We start from the raw sequence: 20,872 nt of genomic DNA on the forward strand, positions 1-20,872 counted from the left end.
TTAGTGGGTTTGCCCTCCTAGCTTTGTGGTTAGGGGTTTCTGTTGCTTTGTTTCCTACTTAGTTTTCACAAGATCCTGTTTCTTCAGATTGAACTTGACATGGCCTAAGCAAATTTTGGACACATTGCAGTGTAACACAAGGTTAACCACCATCCTCTGCACAGTCCAGTACCAAGAAAACAAGGATTTTTATTTTTCCTTGAAAATGTAGTATCTACATTCCTTATTTCAGACAGGTAGCTTGTCCAGCTTCATGCTAATATAAAACAATCATCTGAGAAACACATTTTATTTCTAGCCAACAGTACACATGTAGAAAAAACTACAGGAATCCTGTTTGGGTTTTGGACAGTCTTACCTCCTAAGATGATCTTTCCTTAACTTACTGGGAAGTGACAGACTGATACAGGAGCTTCTGCTATTACACAGTGGTGGAGTGGCACTTACTCATGGTTCCAAAGAAACTGATCTGACTAACACACTAAAATAACCATAATTTCAACGCTGCATATTACAGAGTAAGGGAAGCTCTCAAGCAAACCTGACCAAGACAGTTTCCTAGTTACAACTTCTACCCCATGTAATTTCCAAACTCTTTGGAGATTACAGACAAATCAGTTGAATAAAGAATGAGCTACTTTCCTTCTTGTTCCCTGTTTTTTGGAGCAGGGAGCAAGAGGCAGACAAGTCAAGAAATTTAGAGGAAACGGGACACACAAAAGTCAGAGGGCATATATAGCCACTGAAAAGCTTTCTAGGAATGTAGCTATAAGCAGGAGGAAGAGATTGAGATTTCCTGCTCCTGCTTTTAACTTTGTTTGTCAGTCTCCTGCAAGTCCTATTTGCCACTGATTAGTACAAAACCAGTATGCTTCAGGCTTTCTGATGTGGAGAATTTTCTTCGTGGAAAACAAAGAAAAGGTTTCTGACCAAGTTTCTTCCTTATAAGCAATTTTGCAATTTTTTGTCATATCTGTTTCTACTACAGGAAAAATAAGACAAGGTCCCTTGCCTACCTTCTTAGCCTGCTAGATATAGCAAACAACAGCTGCTCAGTGAGAAAGAGAAATAACTTCATCTTCTGTAATTCTGAGCGTTTGTTTACACAGACAAGCACACCCAGTAATATCTAGCTCTTTTTACTTCTGCAGTTTGAAAGTAAAAACTGCACATATCACATGAAATAAAACACAAAAATAATTAAGATGGGAGTCCAAAGTTTATTGTTTAGGGGTCATTTAATTTATTTTTTTAAACAAAGATTCCTCTGAATGCCATTGTTGACAATACTAGTTTGGCAACTTGCCAAATGCTGGAAGAGACATTTTCCTCACAGCTTATATGATTTCCTCTGTTAAAAGGGAAGATGACCTTAGAAGAATTAGTTCTTGCAATGTTCCAGAAGCTTAATTTAAAACATTTGTCATTTTAGCAAGGAGCCTTAAAATCTTCCTTCACCATTACCCAGTGAACACAGAACAGCCCTGGCTGTTACCCCCATGGCTCCCCCAAGAAATAAGCTGCAGTAGCAATTTTGCTTGACAAACCCAAGTGCCACACAAAGTGATATAAGTCTGTATGCTGCAAAAGCAGCATTACCAGAGGACAACTCAATAAAATTCCACTCCCTGGTTTATGCATTCATCCATGTCTTGCTCTCAGGAAGGACTGTGACACAATAGTAGGAGCATTAAATCTCAAATAAAAAAATTTTTATTCACCAGTTCAGTCCTATCAAGTTTCCTGAAACTTCTTCACAAATTTCTTTAGATGTCTATCCTGAAAAAATAAAATTAAGTATTTGCTTTAATTCTACAGTGACAACAGTCTCTACATTGCACAGCCACATCTAGAATCCATCTCAAAATAGAATTAACCAGTACTTTACCACACATCCTGCATCTTAAAGTAAAACTGACCTAGATATCATGACTAGGAACAAAGAATCAAGTTGAGCTAGAAGCAAGGCAAAGTTAAACCAAATTTATGCTAACTCCTTGCTGGCACAGATGACATATATTTCAGTCTGGACTGAAAAATACAACATGGGCAGAGAGAAATAAATCCTCATGAAAGAATTTTTATTTCAGGTTCCATACTGAGGGGTCTTACTCACACAAGACAACGTAAGGAAAATGATAACTGAAATTTATGATATCCAGTTGTGAATCCTATACCTTTCAGGGTTCACTCCTTGGACAAGGTTTGTCCACTGAAGGCCTAGAAAGGAGGCCCTTTATCCCACACTGATTCAGAGACCAGTTTATCTCAGTGGCTTCAGAAGTGGCAAGGGCTCCAAGTACTTTCCAAGTTCAGTTTTCCTTTTGCGAAACCAGTCATCAGAGCCCAATTACATGAAAAGTTTTTTGGAGAAGCTCTGGCAGGGAAGAGAAGCAAAACAGGACTTGGCTGTTTACCTTCGTTCTTATCAGTCAGGATTTTGATTGCAACCCACACTGCTATTATGAACATTGTCAAGAAGACCCAGTTGTTGGTTTTTCCTTCAATCTCACTCAGCTCTTTTAGAAATACAGGTGTTGGAGTGAATGTTTATCATGCCCTAACCCCTAGTTGCCATAATCCATGTGGTAAATCAGTCAAAATAGGATTGTGTACATCCTGGCATAGCACCCTAGCACCAAGCCTTGTCAGACACAAGTCAAACAGCTTAGGGGTACACCAAGAAATTACTTTGTCTCATCTGAACTTACAAGTCACTCAAAAATTATTATATAGAACCAGCTTCCAGTAAAGACAGGACTTTTGCAAACTCTGAACAGAAAAGTCAAGCAATGTCAAAGTGTTTTTAGAAAAATCAAAGTGAACAGGTTTGCAGGTCACTCCCCACAATCTCATCCTTCTCAGTTAATACACCTGAAAAAGTGAGTCCTAAGCTACAAATATTTTTTTTAAACACAAACTTCTGTTTTTCCTTCAAGGGCTCTCAGAAGCCTTTAAAAAAGCAAGTTTCCAATCTCTTCATCATTCTACTCATCTTGCTTTGAATTATAAATGGGATTGATCTGTCACTTGCAATCAGTGAGTTTACCACTGGTTTAAGAAGCTTTAGAGTTGTCTACTTCTCTGTAGGTGAACAGCCCTATATAATTAGAGATGGAAAGAAGTCCAAAGAAATGTGCAGCTAAATTCTCCTCCTGCTTTTAGTTTACACCAAATGAACAATGCACATATCCCAGCAGCAAGACAGGCCCAACATTTAAGAGACTGGTGAATCAGAGCCTATCCCCTTGTCCTTTCAGCCAGCATGGAAGCTGCATCCTGACTCCTGGTCTTCTAGTGATTGCCCTGCAGATTGCATTCCACCCATAGCAGGGTACAATTCCAAAGTCATCTGACAAGCAAATTAGAACACACCAGCCATCTGGTCCTCAGCAGCAGCAAACTGACCTGTCTTCATTGATGATTAAGAAAAATTTAACTGGCTTAAGGCTAAGGAAATCCTACTGTCCACGTAAAATACAGAACTATGAAACAATAATCATATGGAAAATAGAAAGCAATATCATTTGGATACCAAAAGATTCTTCATGCTGCTAGTACCTACTAACTCTGTTACCAGTACAGAGCTGAGGCCCGGATGGTTTGGCTAATTACAGGATTAACTTCACAGAAGTTAAGTAAACACATACTGATTATGTGATATATTTAACAGAACTATTATAATTTGGAAATTAGTTCCTTTATGAAATGAAGAGTTTCTTTTTCTAAACCAGTACTTCAAATTAAAATTACTTTAGGACATTATAACTCTACTTCAGTTAAATAACATAATTCATGTAAGTATTCTCTAACCCTTGGGCATTTACAAAACTCACCAGGAAAAATAAGATACAGCAACTGTAGTCTAGAAATGAGATTGAGAGCTGCAAACAGCTACCTTTATAAGAAAATCTAAAGACAACACCACATACCAAACAGCACTGCAGACTCCAAAAGCTCTTCCAGTTCATTTCCATGTACTCACATCTGTGGTAAAGAATTTCAGAGCACCTCTTGATATAAATCCTGCTGCATGTGTATACACATATTAGAACTGTACTAAAAGATAACATGATATTGAACGTAAGTTTTCTCATTATTCAGATGCTTGTCTGAAAAACAAGAAACCAAACACCATTACTCTGTTGGTAGATTTACCCCATCTTTGACTATATGCTAATACCTGCACGTTTCATGTTGGTGGACGAGGATCTCCATCATGCCCCAGTAACTCAGATGTATGCTGTCCTCCCAGCATTTCAAGTGTTAAGTCAAGTAGAAGCATCCAGAAAGTTATAAAGCTTATAAATTATGGCATAGAAGCAAACCTTATCAGTGCCAAGTCTTTTACTAAGGGATGACATAACCAATAAGATTAGTGTAATGCAATTCCTAGTTGTCACTGATTCTATTGAGAATTTTTTAGCATTTAATTCATTCTATAGACCTAACGTCTTTCACAACAATTATTATTTTGCATGTATCTAGAGTAGAATTTACTCTTAGCTGGCTGTAAAAGTACAGCCAGCATTCAGCTGTTAAAACTTACTGCCACCCAAATCACTGCTGAAGCCACCCTACTTTAAAGCAATGTTTTGGACTAATATACATTACATTTTATTTCTCTATGTTCACCTAACTAAAACATTACAAAAGCATTACTCCTGCCCTTGCAGTCCCTACTGGAAAGCATAGCTTGCATAATACTGAAATCTGTGACAATTCTTTATACCAGTGGATTTGTCTGGCCCTGTCATTGTAGGCAGTGCATTGTGCACATGCTTGACAGGACAAACTTTATCAGTAGCAGCTTCATGTTAGAGCTATACTCAATTCTCTTTTGAAACCATGAAGGAAAATTAGATAATACAAGCAAGCAGCTTGAAGGTTACAGGCCACATAAATACATAGGCTAAAACTGCTTCTTTAGTTATGTTCCCATGATTACCAAAGCTGGTCAAAGCCTGGGTTCACCTCTGGCATACAAAAGGAATAAACCTAGTCACTGTTAGTTCAGAAGTTGTAGAGAAGCAAAGCCTCTATAAACTGATCTTAAACATTTAAATTTGACATCTAATCGAAAAAGACCTTAGAAAGTTCAACTTCTTCAAAACAACAGCTTTTTTTTCTTCTTCACTGAAATTTGTTAGCAACTTTTAGAACTCCATCTTGCCAGGCACTCTACAAACACACAGTATCATCCATTTCACAGCCAACTGTAAACCATAAAGTGTGTCACATTACAAGAGGGTTAACAAATCAACCCCACAATAGGGAAAATAATTTAAAGGGCCACCCATTTCTAACTGTTAAAATCCTCTTACAAGTTTAACAGACATTAATGAAAAAGTCTTTAAATCTTGGTGAAAAAATATATTAAAGTTTCTGTACTAGCTACTAGACAGGAGCGACAATCATTACAGATGTCAAGCTGGGAAGAAGAGGAAAAAAAATTAAAATCAGCTCAACAAAAAGATACATTCCTGTCTTCCTGCTGCACAGGTAGTGGGCTGGGCTGGGCTCAGATGGTCTGACAGCTCAAGTGCCAGTGGAATCTAGTCTGAGAGCTAAGGAATGCAGGTTTTGCCAGCATCACTGAGGAGAAATTAAAGAAATGTCATGCTACTATGGTTTTTTTTACTCAGAGAAAAACTGTAAGTCTAAGTGAAACCTACTTAAAATTTACTGATGTTCCCATTCACCACGCTTTGACTTTGAGGAAAAGGGAGCATTTTATAGGTGTGGCAAAGACTCAAAGACCACTTCACTTGATACAGTTAAGCCAGTGGTTTGGCAATTACTAGGCCTTCACAATCCATTTTTTGTCATTGCATCAGGGCAAGCTAAATAAAAGTGACCTTTTTGCTACTACTCTGTAGTTCGAGAGAAACCCCATTTATTCGTCTCCGCTATTCAGCACAACTATTGTGCTGCAAAAGCTGCAAAGACAGCTATGCTCGTGAAAGTGATTATGACTGTAGTCCAAACACTAGTCAGTTTAATTTGTTAGCTCACCTAAAAACCTGTAAGGGTTATGCAGTGATTTGAAAAAGCAGTACTTGGAAGAAATCTTCTTATGAAGTGTAAAAACAGAAGCTTTCAAAGATTTAGCTGAAGGGCAAACAGACACCTGTATACACACTCAGAGACTGAAATGTGAAGCACATTTTATGATTTATCTTGACCAAAGTTACAAAAAACCCTATGATTTTATAACAAACAGGCACACTAAAACACGTTAAACTTCCAGTAACTTCCATCCAGGTACTTGATGCAGCTATCTTTTTCTAGTGATAACTCTTTAGATAAATATTCAGTGTATCGCACACTTCAGTATTAAAAGCCTCCCCTAAGCAAGTACACAAATGTCTGTTAGCAACTTACAAGGTTTTTCACTCAGTTCTGTATTACTACATCCCATTTTGCACTGAAGAGCTTAACCATTCCTTGCCTATGAACAGACAGGTATCATACTCATTTAGAAGAAGTCCATTTATTTTAACTGTAAGTTTCTGGTCACCAGGAACCAAATCCACCCAAAAGTGCTCACAGCTCACAACATATCTGTGTCTCACATGTACTGATTGTCAGTCTAGTCAAAGTCAGTTTCTGCTCCTTCTGGCAAGTATTTGTACAGGTGAACAAAACAAAACCTGCATAAAAGAAGGAAGCTTTATTAATGCTTCCTTCATTTAAAATAGTTGCAATGTGCAGCCTCTTGAAAATTCAGGAAAAGTTTGGAAGCCGGGAAAAGAAGCAACTCAGCTGAAATAAGTTCTAGATGACAGCTTTTAACAGCTCCCCTGCTTGACAGGAAGAGTCAGACTTCTGAAACTGAAGAGCTGATACCTAGTAAATGGCTGAAAGATGAGAATGGGCAAGAAGTTTATATGGACTTTCTTGGCTCAGCCTTCAATAAGCTTCCCATTTTGATGCACACATTCAAAAAGAAAGGCTGAGAACATTCATTAGTTTCCCACCATATAATGACTTAACTAAGGTGACCAGAGTGCCTCTCATCAGTTCAGGGGTGAGAACACATGACCATTTCTCATACTGCTACTATAGCATTTCTGTGACTATACTCATTCGTGAAATTAATGGCCATAGCTCTTTTCTTGCATGCTTTTCAGCATTTAAGGAGGGGCAAGCTTGTGTCTAGCTCATGTAAAGGTTCTGCTACTAAAATGAAGTTCAAATTGAATACCATTGTATTTTCCTATTCCCACAAACACAAGTTAAACATTGAGCAATGAGACCAGAACAACTGCAACATACCCAAACATTTTAAGCTGCAGACACAAAGACATCTGAACATAAAGCTTGTAAAATTCACCAAAGCAGTACTTTCTCAGCACTGCTATTCACCATTTTATTTGTGTACCATATGTACCTTAGGTCAAAGATTAAGCATGATACTTGCTGAAATGAAACCTTCTTAAGCCATCTCAAAAACTCAGTTTAGAATGAAAACTTCTTGCTTGTACTTTTCCTTTCACAGACTGTAAGCTCTAATTATCTTTCACTGGTAGATACAGACTGAGGAGCTGAAGGCAGGAAGCACTCTGCTGTTAGAAACAGGGAAGAATTGATTGGGAATGCCAATGACAGATAGAGTGACCGTTAAATGGTAGAAATTAAGAATCCTGAAAAGAAAAAACTAGACAAATCAGAGCTTGAGCTTCAGAACCAACTTTAGCCTCTTCAGGGACCTAACTGGAGAAATCACATAGAATACAGTCCTAGAAAGAGAAATTCTGGAGAGCTGGATCATCCTGATGAGCAGCAAGTGAAGTACAAGTGGCAGAAGGCCTGCCTGAATGAACAGTGCTCCTGCTGGAGGAGCAGAGACATTAGCTGAGCACGCAGGGATGGGGTCCATCCCAAAGTGTATCTAGAGCTGAGCCTAGTGAAGGGCATGAAAGACAAAAAAATGCAGCAGCAAAATAAGGACTAGATAAATCGTGAGCCCACTGTGGGATAGGTGTGGATATCTGACCAAAACACAAAAGATTACATACTCAGACTTATATACCTCTGTCTTTCCTGAGAATATCTGCCTTCAGCAATCCCAGGTCCCTAAAATAACCTGAGAGCTCGGCACAAGGAAAATTTACATTTGCTATTCTGTGGGTGTAACCATTGATTTAAAATGCAATGCAACATTATTACAACAGGTCTCTTCATAAGTATCCTAGGCCAACACCAACAGAAACAGCTTGTTTCTTTCTCCATTCTTCACTGGAGAAACCCAAGTGAATCACCAGTTTCCTACCCTACCCATGAAGTCAAAACACTGGGAAACTGTTCCAACACTTGTTTTGTCAGTGAGAGAAAGGGTTAGATATCATCATCAACTAAGAGTCAACGAGCTGACAGTTTCAGAAACTCTGGAATGGGTTTGATAATGAAGAGGTTTTTGGTTTTTGCCTTTGTCCCCCTTCATTCGCCACTATTGTTATCCATTGTCTATTATTTATGCTGTAAATAGCTCTCCTGAGGCATCAGAACAATGCTGACTTCTGAATAGGAGATGTGTTACAAAGTAAGTTATTCAATATATTTTGACACAAATATTTGGTTCTAGTCTCAGGATATGGACAAGTACAAGTCCTATCTCAGTACACTTGAATTATTAGGCAAAGTAAGCAAAGGAAAGGTTTGTCCCCTCTATTGATTCTCTAGTCAAATCATTCATATGCTCACAGATGCACTAGGGCCTGATTTACTCCAGGGACAAACAAGAACTACTTCCAACTACTATGCATGTAGGGTCATGCCGCATTCTACCCCCTCCCAGCCCAGTTTTGAGCTGCTGGGATGCTCAGCTTGTGTTTAGAAGAGATCCTTATTGGTGAGATATCTGCAACTGAAAAGAAGATCCAGCCTTCATTTGATCATTTCATCTCCCTATGCAGCAAGTCATCTTGTATCCACAAAGCATCTTCAGAAATGAAGGTAGCTGCAATATTCGTTCATCTGGTCTATTTCCAGATGATTCAACACAAATTGTTACTCTAGACTCCAATTACAGGACAATATTTAGAGTTAATTCTCTCTCACCTCGTCATAAAAATTAAGGAAGAATTTACACATCTAAACATTACAATTAATGTAATGGAAAAAATTTAACAGTTATACAGTTACCAAAAAAGGACACTTCACTGTTCAAATTCAATACCAGCAATACTCTCATGGCTGTGTTTAAAGATAAATGTCAGGAAGGCTATCAATCGGCAAAAACTAAGAACGGTGGCTGCAGTGCAGTTCTGTATCAAGAACTGCTTCTCAGCATTTGACCAAGCAAGTGATAGAATATAATTAGTGGCACTAAAGGAAAAAAATATTACATTGCAATAATTGCAAATTACTGTGTTCTGAAGGTACATATTTCTGACCCATGTTTTGTTTGGTTTATTTTTTATTAATCTCTAAAAGGAATTCCACATCTACAGTCCAATATCACTATGTGGAGAAAAGTATTTTCTTGTTTCGAAGTACAAAGCAAAACTACATCACTTTCTAAAGTTACAAGACATCAGGAAGAAAAAAATTGCTAAAAACACTGGTCCTTAACACGGGTTTAACTCTTCCCACACTGATGTATTTGACTTATGCAGAAAAAAGCATTTATTAAGTTTTTTAAAGCAGGAGTGGTATTCACCAAATTCTTGGCATATGGAACTTTTTAGTCCAACTGCACTTAAAGACTATCCATTCCACAATAATAGTCTCAGGTTTTATGTCCAAAAAAGCAAGCTGCATATGAGGAGACATTTAACAATCTCTATGTACATTCAAAGGAAGAGAGAACAAAAGATTGCTTTTAAAGCTGATGGAGGAGACTGGAATAAATTAAGTATCCAAACACAATAACAGAACAAAGATTATTCAATTCAAATCAGAAACTAATTAATCACTTATGTAAAGATGATTCCTAACAGATAAAAGCAAGAAAGACATTTATGATGTGCTTTTGTTTTTACAAAGTTGCTTTCTGTCCGATTAATCACTCTTCTCCCAGCCCCTCCCATACACACACCCTAATGGGGTTTATCCACTTTCTCAGAGCATATGGCCACAGTTCCCAGAATGGTAAATGAACCCTGAAAAAATTTCTGTACACTGAAGAAGGATGTTCTAATTAAAAAAAAAGAAGGAAATTATTATTATTATTATTTGTAAAACACTAATCACAATTTTCTACTACCTAATACCTAGAAAGCTGTAGTGAAAAGACATTCTTTCATGAGATCTTCAAGCTTATTCTAGTGCTCATTCACTTGTCGCTAATTTTGAGTTCTTTAGAGTTCAGATTATCTCCTCTTTTGACCATTTCTTTCAGCTTCAAAACATAACAACTTAATAAACTGGAAATGGGGAGGCACAGATCTATACATATCCCAGGAAAAGTTACAAACATCAAGGAAAAATGCAAAAACCACAACCTCCTTGAAAGTCATCTTTCGTGCTGTGTAGAAATTCCGCAAGGAAAAAAGCTTATCTTTTTCCTTTCTTCTCCATCCTTTTCCAAGATAAATAAACATATTGCAAGCTCATTTTTCCCCTTAAAAAAGAAAAACACTAAGATGCTCACAGCAGCTCACTCTCTCTTTGTAGCCTGAGTTACAGGCAAGTCAGCTATGCCAAAAGAAGACTTAAGATGATAAAGCTGTTTTACCATCCACTCTCCTCAACAGTCAGACCATTTCTCCTCCTTCCAGGTGTTATCTATGTATTTGACTTTTGCTGCTGGAATCATGACAAGGATTTCAAGGCAGGCTGCATTCTTCACAAATTCATTTAAACAGGTGATTTCCAAGCTGGTGGTTTGCAGGTATCAGTAGGCAATTTACAGCCTGTCCAGGGAAGATGGACAGCCCTTTCCAAATGGCCCTACAACCCCAGGCAACTTCTCACCTGTCAGAGGCCCATGGATGCAGACAGAACATGCCAGTGGCTTCAGGTGATTACTGCTTCTTCCTCTGCTGAGACAGGACAGCTGCTATAGCTACAGTAAATGCAACACTCCCACAGTTAACTCTTTTGTTTAATTTAAACTTTAAGTCTCTGCCAAAGTACCGGTATTTAGTTCCATCTGTTTTAAGAGCTATCTGAGTACTTGCTGTTGTGCCTAGATTGGGTGGGCTTCAGCTGGTGTAGTTTAAGGAGATGGACCTCACAACTTTAGGAAGCCACAAAAACCTTTGACACACATGACTTCGACCCAGCAGTACAGGGTCCTGTTCCAACCAAGGACAATCTCCAGTCAAGCTTAATTACTCTAGACTGTTTTTATTTACATTTTAAAATAGTACTTGGCCCAGACCTACTTAAAGGTAAACCCTACGAGACAGAAGATTTATAATCTAAGAGACCCTCCCTCTTGATTAGCCTGACCTAGTCAGGCCTGACCTTGCTAGTCACAGTTAGTAACTGAGAAAGGTGTCAGTAGTGTTTCATAAGTCTCCAAACCTCAGTAGGTAAATAAAGTCATATCACAGCACCCAACAATAACATCTTCTTGATAAATGTGGTCATCACCAATTTAATAGTGAGTAAAGAAATTTCTTCCCATTAAAAATAATATAATAGAAACTGGAAGCATATAGACACTTGTGAAGCAGACTCGCATATAAAAGGACAACACAGAGGATGGAATGGCAGAAGTTGCATCATCAAATAGACAAGCACTGTGTTTTTTCAGAGCAGATCTCTGTTCTGAAACATCTCAGTCACTTGTTACCATTAGTGTCTTAAATTTTCCATTATGAGCATTTTACAGGAGTATCACTTTGCTCATATGCCCCAAGCTCTATGAAAATAGGGTAAGTCTTAAGCAATTGGCCTCAGATAAAGCAGGTCTTTTAGGCCATTGACTTTGTTCAACAGCCCAGACTCTGAAAAACCAACACCTCCTTGAGCTGCTGAGCCTGCTCCAATATTTTAAATTGTGTGCTTCCCAAGTCCCTTCTACTACCTTAATTTTCATGCAGAGAATTACAACCCAATCCGCCAAACTCAGCAGCTTCACCCATGGTATTGTTGGCATTTGGCAGAGCAACAGCAACACTGCTCTGAGGCAGCTCTGTCTGAAACAGCAGAGAGAAGTGACCAGAGTGGGCTATGCCTGTACTGACAGAATGCCAGAATCCAAACAAAGCACTATGGAGCTTACAACATCAGGGTAGAATTTGCTTTCTCTGTTTGGCAATAATGTAACATTGATCTTAACATAAATGTTTGTAAATTCACTACTGCCAAGTACCAATTTTTTTTCTCTTCCATGAAATAAAACCATATATATAATGTGTGTGATTGGTTTACCACTTCTGCATCATCATCAGCCACCGTTAATAAAAATCCCTGTTTTTAAAATAGGCTAAAAGTCTGGTGAAGAGGGGGGAAAAAAAAACCAACCAAGAAAACAAAAAAAATTAGGCAGGGGAAAAAAAAGCCTGAAACAACTAGAAATTCACCACATGGTTTATTTCCTCCCTGGGAAGTTTGAGTAGTTAAAACTCAATTTCATTTTGCTGTCCTATAAGCTAATACGATATTTAGCAAGCTCAAAATTATTCCATACCTTTTAGGCAGCCTTGACTATAACTCAACACCAGCACCACTTCTGCTGACTTACAGTGTCACATCTTTTAGATAAAAGAAATACCAACTGCCAACCTTGCTTCCCATAAGAGGCACACATCCACTACAAATTTAAGCCAATAAAACAAAGATTTTCAGTTAAAAGAAATACATTCATAGTCTTGGGGTATCTGAAGCCTTCCCTCAAATTCTTGGCTCCAGTCAAAAGTTGATTCCTGTGTAATAAAGCTTCTGATGTTACCTACACATTATATTTTTGCACAGGCACCAAGGACTCCACCCCACAGTTAAGAAATTTCATCAAAATGCTTCAGAACAATTTGAGACTTATTGTGCAGAAGCTATTCCCAAAATAATTAAAATACAGTAGAAGCAAAATGTCACATATTGGAAACATAATACCAAGTCTTTGGTATTTTACTACAGCAATGACTAACTTGTAAAAGATTTAGTTATTTCATTAACTTCAATAATGACTTGGACTATCTCTTCTCCAGGATTACTTTACAATTAGGTCCTGACAAGGTAGTATCTCTAGGATAGGTCCATTTGAGCATGCAAACTTTACAGTAAAAAAGGCATGTCATTTAAGATGGCTTCGAGCAAACCTTGAAATACAGCATAACCATTAATGACAGAAAATACAGAAATGCATGCCAAAGGAAAAGTTCTCTTATAGAGGTCTCTAGTCAGTGTATTTAGGAAGAGGACTCCCTTTTGACTGACCTAATAGTCCTAATATAAGACTCTCATATCTATCAACTTCTATTCCATCTTGAACAGTGTATTTTGCTAGCTCCGTCTCAGGAATGTTCAAGTTGTTGCACACAGGTCCTTCCTTATAGCCATACAGTCATTTCCTAGCTCATTTCCCCTCACAGTACATCTTCTAGGCCTTCAACAAGAATGGGTCTCAAAACTTCAAGCACTGCTACCAGCAATTACACACAGACATGATAGTTCAATCAATTAAATATTGCATTTTCCAAACTGCAGAATCCTTACTTGAGGCTAGGTAGCTAGAGCGTGTTGCTGCTGTATATGAAAATTTATCACTAAAAAACTCCCTGCTCCTCAGTACTTTTCTTTATGTACCTTGTGATACTCACACTACACTAAGAACCATGAGCAGACAGCAAGCAACACAACGAACCAGCAACCACATTACTCTCTTGGCTGTACTGATAAGTCCATCTTTGCTGCCACCTGGGAAGCCACCAGAAGGCTCGTAATTCGAGAACCTGTCTGCACAAATTCTCCTGCTCTTGTGAAACTGATGTTTCATAAACCACCTTTACACTTCAGAGCGATGCACTGAAAACAGAGCTCCAGATAGGAAACAGAACTTTATTTCTGCACTTTTCCTAATACAGACAAAGCTGTATTTTAACAGATAATCAGGGCATCTTCCTGGTAATTACCGCCTCAGATTACACCACTTTTATTTGCCCTTTTTGAATAAACACAGAAAAAAAATAATTCAACAATCTCTTTTTATCACACGAGCAGGCAAGAAGAGAAAAACAGAGGCTTCCAAAACAGTCCAAAATGAAAGAAGATCTAGCATTAGCAAGCTGCAGAAGGAAACTAAATCTGTTTCTGTATTTCGCTAATAAATGAAATTTTATCAGATCAAGTTTCTTTTGAGAAAAAGGTGGGGTGAAGAAAAAAAGAGTCACACAACCCAGTGTTATAGGGTTAGCTCAGAGAAGCAAAGCATTATTCCAATGTCTTCCTTTCAAGGAAAAGTATTTCATATACACAGGCTTCGTTTGCACCCTTACAGCCAAAACACCTATTACATCAGTGAACTGCAGCAGAACAACTGTTCTTCATAAAGAGATGAGTGTCTGCTATAGTCAGCAAGAAGCAAAAGTATTCTAGATAGTCTGTAATATTTATAGTCATGGCGACCAAGAGACCTAGTTACACTGTAGTAAACTGCAAAACCTCCAAGTGGCAAGTTATTCTAGCAGCAGTGAGTAGTACAGGCCAAAACATGATTAACACATCACATACATTAGTCATCTTGACAGCTTCTTATGCCCACAAGTCTCATGATTTCAGTGCACTCAAACATTGGCTAACAGTGACACAGTATTTTAACTTGCATAGCTATTCATTTTAAGGCAAAGTTTACTGGCAAGAGGTATTTCTCGCTAGGAATTACTTCAGAATTTAACAGCATTCAAAATGAGCAAGGAACATGTGATGTTCAAAAGCGTACTCAGCATTTGTAAACAAGCTTAACAAAGGTGCAAGGTAAGTTTTACCAGGTAATTCTTAATGCAGTAGAAGAGTACATAATGGCACAGTGCTTTCTATATCAAGTAAAGTATTTCTGCCTTACAACAGTATGTTATTCTTTTGTTTATTATAAAAGTGCTAATAGGACTGAAACATTTCAAATGTATTAGTCACTTGCACTTCTCATACTGCAGTGTCCATACTGCAAGTACTCAGATCTTAAAGAGACAAGCTATGCATAACCGCTTTCAAGAAGTCGAAAGAGTCAGGCCAAATTTCCGTCACCTTTAGCTTACCACAAGCAAACAGTAATTCACACTCGAGGCTAAGTAACAAGAACAATTTACAGCTCCAGACTTTGCCTGGAAGCCACAGGTCTGTCCGGCCTCAACTTCTGCACTGATAAGGAACGGCCAGCCCTCACCGATTTAAAAATGAAACCCAAATGCCCGGGAGGTTTGGGCTTTATTATCGGTTGGGTTTGGGATTTTTTGGATAGGCTCAGGCCAAGTAACTATTTTGCCATTTATAGTGCATACACTTAAAATAGGAGTTTCCTAGGCAGCAAAGAACCACGCAGCGTATCAGAGCCATCTGTGAAGCGTTTCGGGGCGGGTATGAACAGCAGCAACTACAGCGCTTCACTGCACTTTAATGTGATGCCGCTCCTCAGGTGGGCAAAGGCTTCTTCGCTCCGAGACGGCGAGCAACTCGCTGCTGGGACAACTCTCTGCTCCGCTGCACGGCTCTCACGGCTCCTTCGCCGGCCGGAGCGTGAACAAACGAAGGCGGCTTCCAGGCGGGAGCCGCAGAGGTCCAGACAGCCTTCCAACTTAACCCCTTCCTGGGCCCCAGCACCGCGCCCAGCCGGTCCTCACGGGGCGGGGGCCGGGACACCTGTCCGCGACAGCCCGGGGCGGGCGGGCGCCGCCAGACTCCCAAGTTGGCCGCGGCGGCCAAAGTCGCTCCCAAGAGAAGGCGCGGAGGAGGCGGGCCAGCCGCCGCTACTCACCCGCACCAGGTTGCTGACAGCGGCCTGCACGGCCGACACGGGGGCGGTGAGGTCCGGGATGGCCTTTCCGTCCACCTCCCCCTCCTCGTGCATGATGACCAGGTGGGAGATCTGCTGGGCCACCGGCTCCAGGATGCTCTCGATGGTGCGCGTGTGGAAGACGGGCATGGCGGCGGCGGGGTGGGGGGGCCGGGGCCCGAACTCAGCACAAACTCCTGGCAAACTCTGTCCCTGCGGGCTGGCGCCCCACAGAGAAAGACGCGGCCTCCGCGCGAAGAAGAAAAGGAGAAAGATTAGGAAACCAAACGCCCACCCCAAGCTCCCCTCGCCCCGGAGCTGAGTGCGGCGCACGGAGAAGCGCTGCCGGCTCAGGCTCGCGGAGGCGGGACTCGAACTCGCTGCCCTCCTGCCACCCGCTGGCAGTGCCCACCCTACACTGGCGCCGCTCCTCAACCAGGCGGCGGCTTTTCAAGCGCCACAACCCGCCCCGCCCGCGGCTCCCGCCCCCTGCCGCCTCGCCCAATGGCCGAGCCGGGGACGCCGCTCCCAGTGGCGCAACGCCGCGTCCATCAACATTCCAGCGCCTCCTTCCCCCTCCACCCCCCGTCTTTCCCGCACCACCCGCCTTCCCAACCAAGCTTGGTTGCGCGGGCGCTGGTTTCCCAGCGTCGAGATGACGTCAGACATTCTGGTGTCCATATAAGGAGACGATCATTGCCGGGGCGCCGGGATCGCGGGGGGCGAGGGCGGTGGGATTCCTGCGCCACGCCCGCCGCCGGAGCGAGTTCGCTCCGTTGGGCTGAGGCGGAGCGTGACCGCCTGGCTGGGCGCGTGGAGCTGCGCATCGCTGGGACGGGGCTGGCCGAGTGGAGGTAGAGCTCCTGGCCGGACCCGTAGTCCTCAGGCTCCTTGGGGCGCGCCGCTTCGTGCGGGGCGTGCGTTCTCCCCGCAGCCGGTCCTGCGCGGCTCGCCCTGGGCGCGGCCCCAAACGCTTCCGCCCACACTGAGGAAAAGTGGCGAGAGGCTGTGGGCGCCGCTTCTCGACCGCGCTCCGCTTCTGATTGGGAGGGCTGTCCCTGCCGTCCCGCTCCCCGCGCGCCGTCCCTCAGGGGCTGAGGGGACCCGGCGGGACGGCGCTGAGGCGGCGGCGGCCCTGCGGGGCGGCACGTACCGGGAGCGTGAACTTAGGCTCGGGTTTGCCGCTATGACTGGTGGTAACAGCGGGAGCTGGTTTAAATACGCTTAGGTGAGCGGTGTGGTGTCGAGAGAAGGTGTACAAACCCTAGTCAGAGAGGAACATAAATCCCCAGTTTCCCGTAGCGCCGGTGTGGGAGCGTGGCTGCCCGGCACGGCGCGGCTCGGGGTGAGCCCGTACCAGCGCTGCCCGCCTTCCGGCGTGTCCCGGGCACGGTCTCTTGTGGCACTGGCAACACTCCGAGGTAATAAAATAAAACGTCAGTAAGGAGTAAGGCTCTGCACTTCCTACTTTCTTTGATAAACGAGCACAGGTTCAAATTTGGGAAGTTATTGCTGGCTTGTAGGTGTTTTTATCATTGTGCTGCTATTTTAAGCTATAAATCAATGTCCCTGTCAGCCTAGGTTGCATTCTGAAGTGGTCCAGAGCAAACAATGTGTTTTCTGTGCAGTGTTTGAACACAGCCCCTCCTACCAGAAGACACAGGGACGTAAAGAAAAAGCAGTTAAATCAGCAAGGCTGGTGTGAGCTCAAGGATCTCTTTGTAACATGTACCATTGTTGTCACTGTTGGAGCTGCTGGGACAGCTACAAGTTGTAGGCCTAAAAAGCTATAAAAAACAGGTTTTGTGTAGTGTAGGGTTAAGACATCTTAGCAACACCTTTAGCTCAGAAGTTTTCTTTTTATTTTGGTTTGCTTACTGTTCTCTTTTTAGTATGATAGAAATTGTATTTCTCTGGGTGTGTTTATTGAATTTCCAGTAGTAGAAATCATAGTAGTAACTTCGTGTTGTACAAGCCCACTTGGTTTGGAAAGAGGTATACCTGTAGGCTCGATAACACATAATCAAATGATGCTAATGGCATGCGAAACATAATTACAGTATCAGTCTTTTGGCAGTAATGCGTGTTTTAAGTTACTGGAACTGTGCACCATAAGAGTAGCTTATGTTGTTTGCTATTGGCTGTATAGCAGGTGCCATTTTTTAGCATACACGTGCCTAGCAGTACCTCTTTCACATACTGTGGATCAGTAGTAACGAGAATAGCTAAAAATCCTTCTGGACAGCAGTGTGCAGGATCTCAAAATTGCAAAAAGCAATTAGTCCATGTCTAATAATCTGCTAAATTCTGTTTTATGGAAGTATGCAAACTTAATAAACCCCACATATTTAGTCATTTGTGGGACTGGCGCATAAGTGAACTCTTTGATTAAAAAGAAGTGCTTTAGATATAGGATTGTGTGTACTGACCTATGGCTGAAATATGCAGGTTTATGCATGTGACTTTCAGGAAAAAGTGTTTTCTGATCATTATAAAAGGCTGTTCTGGTAGCTCTAATAGGTATAGTTACTACAGGCAAATTAAAATACAGAATAGATGAAAATTTTTGGTGGCCTCCCAGAACTTTTCCTGCCTACAGGACCAAAACCTATACTTGTATTTGGGATGTGTTGGTATTAAGAGTTTGCTTCACTATTTCACTTATATTGGTGTAATTTTTTCCCATACAAAATAGAAATTTTATTCCTTGCATTATGTGGCTGTACTGCATGTCCATCACTGAAATTTCCTCCATGCTGTTGGTGTGGCTGACTAATTTTTGAAGCCACATCCAGCAAAATTCCATGCCATTAACAGCAATATATGTAACATTGCTTTTCTTGTTGTTGGCAGCTTTTTTCTTTTGAAGTACAAAATTTACAAAGTTTTCTCTTTCCTTTGCAGTATTCACAGCTGTCACATTGATGTCATATGCATAACAGCGTTGAGGCAGGTATTTTTTTCAAAAAGTTCTGTTTCTTAGTATGATGTTGCTTCCTCAGGTTCTACATTAATCATTAATTCATTGGGTCCTAGCAGATTGTTAGAAAGTAATGATAGATTTGATATTTTCTGTTTGTAAAACCCAGGATGAAAACATGTGATTTCTTTTGCCCTCTTCCAATATGGTATTGCATATCAAACAAAACAAAGGGATGCAAAATCTCCTTTCCACACATGCAAATTGATAGCATTATTAAGAAGTAGTATCTGTTACTAGTATGGCAATGGTGACCAGCACCTCAAATAAGTTAATGTGCTTAGAATTAAAGGATTAGCTGTTAAGGCGTTCTTTCCACGTCTTTTATTATTTCATACAAACTCAAGTGAGTCTAGCTAAACCCAGTTCTGCAGAGAACCTGATGTCAGCAGACTCTTCTGCTTACAGAAATCTCCATTGTCATTAGGGGTATAATGTCTCACTGACCCAAATGAGCAAATAAATTCTCCTTTTTTCGCAAATCTTTTAACAAAGCAAAGAAATTCTCTCTTTGCTTCCACTGAGGTGAGATGCATGAATACAGAAGCAATAGGCTTAGGTGGAAAAAGGGAGGACACTGTGTGCTTACAAAATGTGTAGCTGCAATGCAGCCTCTGCCACAGTGTCTTTTGGAGAGTTCTGTATCCCATTCTCAGGGTACATGGCACTGCAGCTGCAAGTGGTAGGAGCAGTAGAACTGAGCTATTTGCAAAGAGCTTTATGAACCTGCAGTTGTCTGCAGTTATAAGGTATTTTGATAGTATTAATACTTAATGGAAGTGAGCATGTCTGATTAGCTCGAAGCACTAGTCTCCATTTTACAGTAGTTATTTTCAGTATTAGGTACCAGAGCAGAGAAGCATTATGCTTTCTAGGCAAATCCACTTGTCTGTGATTAATCACTTTTTCCTGGAATCATCTGATTTTATTCCTTTACTGCACCAACTTTTATGTTTTCTGAACAAAAACTAATTAGCTACCTGAGAAAATTTACAGAAATGCTATTTTCATATATTGCATAGACTGGATTGTATAAATGTCTTGATCTTATGAAGATTTAAGCATATGTTGAAATGTAAGGTTTAGAGTCCATATTAGCAGCTTCTGGAGAATTGGAGGCTACTGTCGACCAGTGGATGTTCTGCATTTCCCTCTTATCAAGCATTAACTGGGTAATATAAGGAGTAAGCACTGGATGATTGAATTTTAAGTAAAAAAGTTTTTTTTTTTTCTTTCTGTGGTAATGTCCACCTTAAACATCAATTTTAACTATGTCATGAGTTTGTTGTAGAATGGTATTACTATAGTGATAGCTCTTGTGTGTAGGTGACTGGTGTAGGAGAAATAAATTTCATGCCTAATAAATGACAACCTTGGAGAAAGAGCAGATTACTAAGGTGTTTGACAGTGTAACTTCTCCCAATGGCCTGTCAATGTGCTTTGCCATTATTTAAATGACTTTTGCCATGAAACCAGGTTAGCTTCTGTTTAGTTCTGCATCTTGGCTGGCTGTGTTCTAGGAACTGCAGTGACACCAACACTTCAGAAATTTTTATACGCTGACTCACTATCTGAGTTAGATGGGAGCAGCCCATTACAACTGGAAAATTTACATCACAGTTGTCATCCAGCTCCTGAATACAAACTTTATTTCATCATACAACACTACTTGGTTCCCAGCTGCCCTTCTATAGCTGTGTTCTGTTGCTGTGCAGACATAGTGGGGCTTAGGTCAGCAGAGAAAGCTGCTACCAATTCCCTGTCTCCTGCAAGGGGCTTCTTGCTAGAAGTTCTGCTGGGAAACCAAGAGTGTAAATGTAGTTAATTTTTTTCATTTTCTCAGTTACTGTGTCAACTGCACTGAACCCAAAACTTTTTTTTAACTACACTACATTCTGAAGTGGTTTATTGTGAAGTATCACAACAATTGTAACAACAAAACTCAATGAATACTTTTAAAAACATGAAACATGTAGAAAAGAAAGGTAAGCATAATTAATATATATTTG

General features: G+C 40.8%; 1 protein-coding gene across 3 annotated transcripts in view; it reads right to left on the minus strand.

The window, feature by feature from the left end:
- VCL (vinculin) overlaps nucleotides 1-16,288 on the minus strand; it is a 55,753-nt gene extending 39,465 nt beyond the window's left edge. For all 3 annotated transcript variants that reach the window (XM_059851336.1, XM_059851338.1, XM_059851335.1), the window contains exon 1: nucleotides 15,866-16,288. In XM_059851336.1, the coding sequence (XP_059707319.1) occupies nucleotides 15,866-16,033 (168 nt within the window). In that variant the 5' untranslated portion in view covers nucleotides 16,034-16,288. The remainder of the gene's footprint in view (nucleotides 1-15,865) is intronic.
- Nucleotides 16,289-20,872: the final 4,584 nt, after the last annotated feature.

The sequence above is a fragment of the Haemorhous mexicanus genome, chromosome 7, assembly GCF_027477595.1.
Source record: "Haemorhous mexicanus isolate bHaeMex1 chromosome 7, bHaeMex1.pri, whole genome shotgun sequence".
NCBI lineage: Eukaryota > Metazoa > Chordata > Aves > Passeriformes > Fringillidae > Haemorhous > Haemorhous mexicanus.